The sequence below is a fragment of the Lytechinus pictus genome, chromosome 12 (assembly GCF_037042905.1).
Source record: "Lytechinus pictus isolate F3 Inbred chromosome 12, Lp3.0, whole genome shotgun sequence".
Taxonomy (NCBI): Eukaryota; Metazoa; Echinodermata; class Echinoidea; order Temnopleuroida; family Toxopneustidae; genus Lytechinus; species Lytechinus pictus.
In genome coordinates, this window is record NC_087256.1 from 12766408 (window position 1) to 12777878 (window position 11471).

Consider the following 11471-nt stretch of genomic DNA (forward strand, 5'->3'; position numbering starts at 1 on the left):
ATTTTTACTCGATAGCTACACTCGAAAAAATAGAATAGATTCACGCAGCAGTCACTCTTACTAAATGTCAATTATCATAATTGGGCCGCGAGATGTCTTACCTTAAAGGAGAATGAAACTCTTGGAGCAAGTTAGCTTTTGTGAAAGCAGAAAAATCAAAGAATAAGATAACAAAAGTTTGAGTAAAATAGGACTAGCAATAGAAGAGTTATGAGCATTTGAATGTCGAGATCACTAATGCTATGGAGATCCTCCAATTGGCAATGCGACCAAGATCTATGATGTCACAGATGAGCAACTCTCCCCTTTTGGACACTGAAAATATACCCCAAAACATCTCTTTTTGCTCATTCTAATCATATGACAAACGATTCATCAATGATATAATGTTGTGAAACCTCTGTTATTGTCTATGTTTATTCTCATAAAGAGAACACCTCACCTTGTGATAGACTCTATAAAAGTGAGAATATAAGTGAAATAAGTACTAAAGTAGTGAGGGAGTTGTATGTGTGTGACATCACAGATCTTGGTCGCATTGACAATGGGAGGATCTACATGGCATTAGTGATCGCAATATTCAAATGCTCATAACTTTCTTATTATTCATTCAATCTTCCTCAAACTTTCAACAACATGTTTCTTTGATTTTCTCTTTGATATGGATTCAGCTGGTTTCAAGGGTTTCATTCTCTTTTAATGACTATATGAAGACCTATAATAAAATCCATCAAGCAGTGTCATGTGTAATAATATCTATTCTAGGGAAATGCTTTGTCGGTCGCTTTCGCCGCTCATTATTTAGTAGAAATAAAATAGTTTTGGACGGAATGTGACCAAGTGCTATAAAAATATTTTATATCTACATGATAGATAATAACAAATTGTCACTTCTGTATATCTTATGAAAAAGAAGTTTTTTCACACGCTCCGCTCTTGGATGACATAGATGATGGAGGCAAGGTGATTTCTGAATGAAACAAAACAATCAAGCAATTTATATACATGATCGAATTATTAATAACAATGATAAACAATGATGACAATAAGTTAGACTTATGTCGCGCCAAATCCACTCCGTATGGAGTGCTCAAGGCGCTTTTCAATAATTAAATCAAATTTTGATATATCTAAAAGATATATAGATAGACTATCTATATATCTTTTAGATATAAGATACACAGATATCCTTACTCGCTCTACTGGGACGTATAACTATAAAAGGTGGCATAAACAATCTGATTTCGTAAAGTAAGGAAATCAAGAAAATCCAGCAAATTAAATAATATATATGTCCACAGTCCATACCATATCTAATGTGTATTACGCATTTTTATGAAGAAATACTTTTTGGCGAAGAAGAATGGTATTACCAGTACATTAAAAACAATTGGGATTTCATATTCATTTTTGTTTGTTCGTATCTGTCTCCATAAATTTGTGCGCATACTGAGTGCTGTTCTGTTTAATCATGTAAATATATTTTTTTGACTTGTTTGATATTTTATTGTAATTTATATTATATTGATCAATAACGATTGAATAACAATATATAACACTTCTAACTATAGAAGACAGTATTAATGCTTCCTCGCTTTCCCCGCTCGCTAATATAATTTACAGGATGGTAGTGGTGTCCACCATCGCTAACCCCCCCCCCCCAAAAAAAAAAAAAAAAAAAAAAAAAAATACCAGGAAACAAATTTGATGACCATTATGATGACCAACAAAACGGTTTGCCTGTACCACTTCTGTATGTTTTTAATTAGATGTTGGCAAGTATTAGATTGACATTGCTTAATTTATATTGCTTTGAATATCATTTGAACATCAAAGAGCTTCTTTTTACTAAAAGAAAATGTTTGAATTCAAATGTTCGTCTCTGTATTTCTGCATGGTTGCCATGTTTGAAACTGGTCTCGACACGGAGACAAGACGGAATGCGCGCGTGACTCGCTCAAGAACCACCAACTGAGCTATAGAAGACCTAAGTACCAATTATCATCCATAACCTTGGCTAGTCGCAATCCTTTCCTCATCATTATGTCATTTCTAATCACAATTTTTCACCAAACAAACAATTTTAAAGGGAATTAGCCTCTTTATCTGTATCCTATTTCTGTTGTAATCAATCAAAGGTTTTTTAGTCGAGTGTCTGGATCAGTGGGATAGCAATGGATAGCGTCTGATTGTACTGGGTGTGTAATATTTAGGTATTCAAAGTAATGGTTTCGATTAGATGTATTTTCATAATTAAAAAAGAATTTTAAATTCTGGAATCTCAAATTACTGTCAAGAGTGATAAGGATTTGGAATCAGACTAATGCCCCAATGACATGGTTGAAATTACGTTTTGAAAGACAGTACGAGTGTCATCAATACAACAAACAAGAAAAAAACGAAAAACATAAAAAAGACAGACAGACAGAAAGAAAGAAAGAAAGAAAGAAAGAAAGAAAGAAAGAAAGAAAGAAAGAAAGAAAGAAAGAAAGAAAGAAAGAAAGAAAGAAAGAAAGAAAGAAAGAAAGAAAGAAAGAAAGAAAGAAAGAAAGAAAGAAAGAAAGAAAGAAAGAAAGAAAGAAGGAAGAAAGAAAGAAAGAAAGAAAGAAAGAAAGAAAGAAAGAAAGAAAGAAAGAAAGAAAGAAAGAAAGAAAGAAAGAAAGAAAGAAAGAAAGAAAGAAAGAAAGAAAGAAAGAAAGAAAGAAAGAAAGAAAGAAAGAAAGAAAGAAAGAAAGAAAGAAAGAAAGAAAGAAAGAAAGAAAAGGGGAAAAGCAGAATAAAAATTCATGACACTGGAGGAAAAAAGAATAAAGGAAAAGAAAAACAAATTGAAAAGGAAACAACAAAATAGAAAATAAATAGAAAAAGAAAGGGAAAAAATAAAATAAAAACTAATAAGATGAAAAAAGAAGATGATGGCAGAAAATAAGAAAAGAGGAAGAAGAAGGAGAAGACGACAGAAAGAAAGAAAGATAGAAATAAATAAAGAAAGAAAGAAAGAAAGAAGAGAAAATAAAAGAAGAATTACAGAAAGATAGAAAGAAAGAAAAAAGAAAGAAAGAAAAGAAGGAAGGAAGAAAGAAAGAAAGAAAGAAAGAAAGAAAGAAAGAAAGAAAGAAAGAAAGAAAGAAAGAAAGAAAGAAAGAAAGAAAGAAAGAAAGAAAGAAAGAAAGAAAGAAAGAAAGAAAGAAAGAAAGAAAGAAAGAAAGAAAGAAAGAAAGAAAGAAAGAAAGAAAGAAAGAAAGAAGAGAAAATAAAAAAAAAATTACAGAAAGATAGAAAGAAAGAAAAAAGAAAGAAAGAAAAGAAGGAAGGAAGAAAGAAAGAAAGAAAGAAAGAAAGAAAGAAAGAAAGAAAGAAAGAAAGAAAGAAAGAAAGAAAGAAAGAAAGAAAGAAAGAAAGAAAGAAAGAAAGAAAGAAAGAAAGAAAGAAAGAAAGAAAGAAAGAAAGAAAGAAAGAAAGAAAGAAAGAAAGAAAGAAAGAAAGAAAGAAAGAAAGAAAGAAAGAAAAGGGGAAAAGCATAATAAAAATTCATGACACTGGAGGAAAAAAGAATAAAGGAAAAGAAAAACAAATTGAAAAGGAAACAACAAAATAGAAAATAAATAGAAAAAGAAAGGGAAAAAATAAAATAAAAACTAATAAGATGAAAAAAGAAGATGATGGCAGAAAATAAGAAAAGAGGAAGAAGAAGGAGAAGACGACAGAAAGAAAGAAAGATAGAAAGAAATAAATAAAGAAAGAAAGAAAGAAGAGAAAATAAAAAAAAAATTACAGAAAGATAGAAAGAAAGAAAAAAGAAAGAAAGAAAAGAAGGAAGGAAGAAAGAAAGAAAGAAAGAAAGAAAGAAAGAAAGAAAGAAAGAAAGAAAGAAAGAAAGAAAGAAAGAAAGAAAGAAAGAAAGAAAGAAAGAAAGAAAGAAAGAAAGAAAGAAAGAAAGAAAGAAAGAAAGAAAGAAAGAAAGAAAGAAAGAAAGAAAGAAAGAAAGAAAGAAAGAAAGAAAGAAAGAAAGAAAGAAAGAAAAAAAGAAAGAAAGGAAAAGAAAAGAAAAGCAGAAAGAGGTCGATTAGAAGAAATATTACCGCCGAAGACTGATAAAAAGAAGAATTTATCCAAATCCAAGACTTAAACAAACCATCCAAGCAACATTGCTAGATTGTAGTAGATTTTAAAATAATTTCGGGATTTGAAATTTTCAAACATATTAAAGGGACTATAGTTTTGTTTGGGTAAACCTAACTAAGTATGCTATTTTCCAAAACTATCGTTTGATAAGATACCCTGTATATTCACATACAATCACGCAAAATGTTCCCCGTCTTCCCATTAAACATTTTAAATAAATAGAATTGAAATTTGAAAACCAATAAGGCACCAACTAAGACTACATCGGTATAATTTTATGCACATGATAATCACAATATATTTTAGGAGAAGCTCGTATACCAGTCTATACCATTATCAAATCCATATGACAATTCAAGTATTGGCGTCGTTCTACATTCCAATTACAACATATTGAATCGGTTTGAAGTGAAAGAAATTCTAGACATTCTGGTACCATCTCAAGAAAAACATCATCCAGAAATAGAAATAGGTTTGAAAACAATATCAAGGCACTTATCCGCGTGTTTTCCGTGTCAAATCTTATTCGAATCAAGTTTAATGAGGCCGAATTTTCCTATGCAAAAAGGTCACGCGTCCTCGTTAATTAGAGTAGGTCTGTTCGAAAAACGTGACGTATATTCGTTAAGAAAACCATAGAAACGATGAAATATCCTTATCTTTATGATTTAGTTTACATATCATACTATTTTGCATCTTTATATTAATGATGAGAATGTATGAGCTCGACGAAGCAGAGGCAGTGAGATAGCATAACAACTAATTGATTAAAGTTGGCATGGTAACTTTCTAGTATTAAAAAAGGGCCGAAGGTTACAAGTCCATAACACAATGATCACAACAGAAAATGGGGAAGGATGCTAAAAAGAGCGCAAGGAGTGAGAGATATAGAGTGGGGATGAGAGAGATGGGGTGAGCAAAATTTCTACGAGAAAATAGGAAAAAATCAAATAATACGTTTCCATGTTCTTGACATCTAGAGATTTAAAGCATTCCCAGATCTGTGTTTTTCATCAAGAGCCATTGGTAGAGCGAGTGTCAATAACTTCATCCTGTCATATCCTATTGCAAGGTGTTGGATATTGGGTAATCACCCGAAGTAAAGCACCAATTAGATCCCACTCAATAGGAACCATTTACTTCGCTGCTTCCTACAACATCGACAACTCAGGTGAACCTCAACCCGGTAGGGTGACGAGCAGCGAAACCCGACTCCCGACATCTTTTGTTTGAACTGGCATCCGCCCCACCGCGTGAACCAATAGCATGCGTTGATGGGACATCACGGGGGTATCTCTCCACCCCCTCAGGGGGTTGTTATCCTAATCGTTGGTCGCCAAGCTGTCAATCTACCCACCGCCTGTCAGTTTAAGTTGTGATTATCCCAACAAGAATAATGGATATTGTCGAATAAGCCCACCCCTACACGTACTCGTGCGTGCTCGTATGGTTGAAGAGCCGGGGAGATTGGAAGACAGTTAAAGTGGATGTGGTATTGGTAGCGAACTTGAAAGATGAGAGGAGGAGGGTTGGAGTAGATCCCAAGAAAGAGGAATAGAGCGATAAGGGAAGATTAATGCCATGATTGACGGGGGCCTAAGGAAGACCACCATCATCATCAGAACTCCTCTTCGCTGAACCAAGGGGTCAACAGATTTCTACTCTCGGCTATAATGGTCAACACATTCCTTCTCTTTGGTCAGTTAAAACAGAGGAGGGAGACAGACAGGTACCTCTGAAAGAAACAGCGCCCAACAAAATTGTGGAGTTTTGGACGTATTAGTCGTTTATCGATAAGATTGGTGGATATATATATATATATCAAAATCTTAAGTCTCTCGTCACTCGGCGACTCATTTCTACTGCTCTGATTTTCGTCATCCTGCACTTGGTTAATATTTGTTCCTTCAAAATTTGGATCTAATCGCACCGCATCATTTCCAACCATCATGGACGAGACTCAATTATTCAAAGACACGAAAGCAGATAAAATTGAGCGAGGTGTCTTGAGCGAACGTTTTGAGGACGAAATGGAAGACAGTGACCAGAATAACAAAGTCACATCTTTTTCTATTTTGGATATCTTGGGAAAATCAAGAGAAAACAGTAAAACGTGCAAGATCCCTGTTGCCTCATCATCGCCAAGATCAACGTCGTCGGAATCACCATCGACACCATCGAACTTATTAACTGTAGCATATCCTTTTCATCCTAAGCATCGTCATCATGTTCATCACAAAGGGGAATATCTTCGTCATCCGATGTCACACGATCACATGATGCGACATCACCACCACCACCACCATCATCATCATCATCCTCGTCAACATCCGTATCATCCATCGTCGCACATAAAAGACTCCACAAAAGACAAACCATCTGACAATTTACATGCAGGTGATTCCGTGCTCACTGAGAAACAAAGGCTTGCCTTGCGTCTTCAATCACCACCCCATCCTCCGAGCCATCTGCGTCGGCAGCTCGAATCATTCGACCACCATATCGACGAGGAGACTGATCACGAAGACCACATTGATCCGGTCGATGAACTTTTTACCATCAAGCGAGAATCATTTCATGATGGAAGGACAATTTCCTCCTTGAAAGTGGATGTTGACTCTCAAAGTATCCATGGTAATGGCGTCGATGAGGAGGATGACGAGGAGATGACGAGAAGTCGACAATCTCCTTCTCATTGTTCGTCACCAATCTCTTCAGGTGAGTAAATATAAATATAAAAGAACATCAATTAAATTACAGGTTATTATTATGTGAGAGGCAGCTGCAAAGCTAAGGTACTGAAGGTACTAGTATAATTTCCTAGATCCATTGTAATTTGAGTCTCGATCATTCGATGAAAATTGGGAAAAATAAAAAATAAAATACGATGGCTGCTGCTATTTAGGCCCAATGGCTACAGAAAAGGTTCTTATTAATTATTCAAGACCATTCCTACTCCTCTTAGAATGATTGGTCAAAGTATTCTTGATGTTGGTGAACATGTGTGCCACCAAGCTCATAATCCACCTAACTTCTAAAAGTTTTACCCAACAATTTCATAATAACGGCGAGAGAAATGACTGTAATGAGCATTGCATCATTAATAATCCGCTACACATACAAAACCAACAAACCTGGTTATTTTGTCAGATTTGTCTTTGAGGGTTTATCCGTTGTTCTATTTGAACTTGGGCATCTCTCTACTTACGCGATCATATCGTATTGGAATAACGAGATCACAAAACATAAGTCATCCGTTAACAAAACATTTGAAAGCTAGGTCACATTCTCCTCTCTTTGCTCATATGTCATGCCTGTAGCGATTACTTTTAAGACATTAAATCTTATTCTGTCCCACGACGGTCACCTTGACGATGATATTAATTGCTTGGACATGGTCTGTTCTAAAATGGACCTGAGGAAGGTCTTCAAGTTCATGGTACCCCTATAGATAAAACAAATATCACGTAGCGAGGGTCGAAGTGAATTCACGTGAAGCCCACCAAGACGGCGACGACGTTCCGCGATAGGCACGACGCGACGCAGGTTTTGTTTGGATATATAACCCCAATTTTTAAGATATATCGCATGTCTGCCCAGTAATCAAGATTTATGTATATGTCGATGAGCGCGATGTGATGAAATCATATTGGTGCTTGTTTGTAGAAATTATTTCAATGTAATAATAATTCGCAAGAAAATCTTAAGGCAGCCGGCAACCTGTCGAAATGTTGTATGAGAACCAACTTGAATGACCAAATTGTTTATATCAATGGCTAGCTGTACTATACCCTATACTGCATTTGCCGAAGAGAGAAAGTTTAAATCTGGTTTAATTTAGATTAGGAGGAAGTGAATTGGTAATAAGATGAGTGAGTGTACAGAAGTTATTCCGATTGATTTAACGACATTAAAAATCAAACGCAACACTGGCGTCTCACATGTTCGCCAGTTTAAATGTCGAAACTCGGCATCTGTCATTTATATCGGTATTCATGTCTCAGTACCACAAAGCAAACTAAATAAGACCTAGATCATTTGTCTACTTTTTAACTCGGTACACTTAAATGTTTAACCATTAATGAGTAGGGAAAGAAATTGTCTGTTTTAGGTGTAGAATACAACACCAAATGCTGCGTGAAGTGTAAGTAATGTTCCTTCCTCTTTCCTACCATTGCCAAAAAGTGTATGTTCATTTCTACGTAGTTATGGGGTATTTTTCATTCAACCATTTACTATCGAACGAGCCGGACCATCGGCAAATAAGAATATCAATAGAGAAGATACATTAAAATAAAGCAGGGAGTTCCAACTCCCTGACTGCAAATACTATATGCCACAGACAGATATTATATCAGTCGTTTCAAACTTATTTCATATTCTTGGTTTCGCGTTTTAATTCTTCCTCCAAAAAGTAATTCTGAAACTTAATTTATTCTGCCCTAACTTTCATCTTTTTCTTATCATTTATTTCCAGGAATCGACCACGATTCAAGGTATGACGATGACGTCCAGTCGTCATCGTCGAAGACCAGAAAGAAGCGATCACGAGCAGCGTTCTCCCACGCTCAGGTTTTCGAGCTCGAGCGGAGGTTCAGCCACCAGCGCTACCTGTCTGGCCCCGAGCGAGCCGACCTCGCTGCCGCTCTCAAACTCACAGAACAGCAGGTCAAGATCTGGTTTCAGAACCGACGCTACAAGACCAAGAGAAAACAGATGGCAGCCGAGATGATGTCGCCGTTGCCTGCCAAGAAAGTCGCTGTCAAGGTCCTCTTTAAGGACTCCCATCATCTACCGATTCCTCATCATCCTCATCATCCCGTGGGTTTTGCACCAGCCGGCATCGAACATCTCTTACCGGCATCCATTGCGCATCTCTACCCGCAACTCGCCGCCTACCATCCATCCGCCAACCCGTTATATCACTACTCAAGTGCTTTGCACGGTGTTCTCTATGGACACTGAGAAATAAAAAATGTATAAACTTTTAATTATCTTTTCTTTTCTTCGAAGGCGTGAGACCTTCTAGCTTTGAGAATCTTGGAATGAATGAAATATTGGCATAAGGGCTTTTGACTTTACACCTTTCAGACTCTCAGACTCAGTCTTATTATTTTCATATTCCAAGCCAAAAGGGGTACTTGAAACCTTCTTATATAGGGACTGAAAACGTTCAAATATAATGGATTATATCATGAACAACCTTCTAATGAACAATGATTGGGTACTATGATAAGCAATATGATATTGATGATAATAATTATCATTTTGTGTTTCAAATTAATATTCATAAATTTAGATTTTCAGGCATAATTAAAAAAAAAAATTTGGAGGGATAATTTCAAAATCATTTCAATTTATTTAATTAAGTCATCGGTTTGGGGTCAATTATTGTGGAAGAGAACTCTTTCGGATTGTTATGAACAGGTAAGATTAATGTTGCATTTTATCCGAAAATTAAGACTTTTAATATTTTTTTTTCTTATTCTGAATTAATCTATTCAGTGCAGTGGCGTATGAGAGAAAATTATTGAAGTTATGCTAGACGTTTTTATTGCACTTAGTATTCAAATATACTTTGTTTTTCAGTGTCTGATGTTTCAAATTATAAGATGAAATTAGAAAGTGAAAAACAAATACTGGAATTAATTATATGAATTGGGATTGTGAAAATATCATGACCAGTTTGTTATTCCGGAATATTTGAAAATATTTCCTTGGGGAAGATTATCGAATTATTTCTTCTCATCTAATACAAGATATCCCAGCACGCGATCGTCTTTATGCGATTAAAATGCATGACAAGAATTTCATCTGAGTAAACATTATCTAGAAAAGTGAAACCACCTTTTCGATATGAACAACAATTTGACATATATCCGTCAAATTGTTTATAAAAACTACAATTTGTTAAATTCCTCTTTTAATTTCTTTGTTTATGTTTTACAAACGTTCAATCTACTTCTTTTTATCCGCATTCCCAACACGAGTCTTTTCAACGCAAAACTTTCTTTTCCAACTCAACCAAGTTGGAACAATGTTTGAGAACTGACGCACTTAGGGGTTAAAGACGCTACTTGCGGATTGTTTATTTCCATGAAAATATCACCATAAATCATAAATAAATTTTCTCTTGAATATTTGGGGTAAGAGTATATAAAAAAATCAGTCTGTATAAACGAGTTTTGACGTTAGGTACTGTGCTTTGATAGGCAACCATTTGGTTCAACCTCATAAATCATGTTTTACATGTCTTTGCTTTGTTGTCGGTGGCTGTATGAAAATAAAGTTTGAAAAGTTTGGCTTTTATATTTGACTGGTTGTATGGTATGCTATACAAATGATATTACAATTCAGATTTCAGCATTCATGTTTGCGTTATATAAATACATTAAATAGATCGTTGTACCCTTTTCTAAACGAAGCAGCCCATTTTCTTTCTTTTTTTCAAAGAAAGGAAATATGTTAAATAAACTAAACAAATCGTGCCTTCGTATCGACACGATCAAGCATGTCGCTTTTGAAAAGAAGCATCGTTTAATTTCTTGTAATAAAAATAACTGTAGTCATGCAAATATAGTTTTAGTCTTTTCGTCATCATCAAATATTAGACCGTTGATATTGAATAAAGAATGTATTCTGTTAAAAGTATATAAAATAGTATTAATTGAACATAATATCAGTTTTGTGTTTACGATTTTATACTGATTATATAAATGATAGGCTTACACTAATTGATTTCGAGAATTTGAGATAAAATAAATGTAACAAAAAATATATTTTGTAGAATAAAGATTGAAAAACAATTTAAAGCAAATGTCTGTATCAGAAATACAAACTTCATGTGATTATCAAGGGAAGAAGATATATATTTTCTTTTTGCACTTGCAGTGTCTCATCGTGTGACGTCATTTTTTGTGTATATTGAGCGGCTTATAATTATATATTGTATATACCGTCTGTGATTTGATTGGTTAGGAGTTATCATTATTATACACAGAGTCGAAACAGGTTTTGTAGTTTTTAAGAAAAATTGTTTTATAGATTTATACCTTAAATCTGATTTTACAGATCCGTTGTTTTATCCTTAAAAAATTCTGTATATACTTTTCATGCGGAAAATAAATTGTTTAGTGCCAGAGATTATGTTTTAGTTTATCTTCCTTGTTGTTGAAGAATGTGAGTTTTACATTTAAAATGCCTTCATCTAGATATTTACCGCCATAAGTTGTGAATCAAATGTATATCTGCTGCAATTATTATCAGACCATATCTCCTGGCCGTTTTTCACTTGCATGTGATTTACTATAGCCAAACTAAAGTTTTTAATGAAACTTTGAAAGGTT

General features: G+C 34.5%; 1 protein-coding gene across 1 annotated transcript; it reads left to right on the plus strand.

Annotated features, from left to right (window-relative positions):
* Positions 1–5483: 5483 nt before the first annotated feature.
* On the plus strand, positions 5484–11266 carry LOC129273548 (homeobox protein Hmx-like). The gene is made up of 2 exons (XM_054910601.2): positions 5484–6843; positions 8603–11266. Exons 1-2 carry the CDS (start codon positions 6075–6077, stop codon positions 9088–9090), a joined length of 1257 nt encoding a protein of 418 aa, XP_054766576.2. The 5' UTR covers positions 5484–6074; the 3' UTR covers positions 9091–11266.
* Positions 11267–11471: the final 205 nt, after the last annotated feature.

Coding starts and splice junctions, on each gene's coding strand:
- LOC129273548 (XM_054910601.2), top strand. CDS start 6,075: ATGGACGAGACTCAATTATTCAAAGACACGAAAGCAGATAAAATTGAG. Junction 6,844..8,602: donor TTCGTCACCAATCTCTTCAG/GTGAGTAAATAT, acceptor ATTTATTTCCAG/GAATCGACCACGATTCAAGG.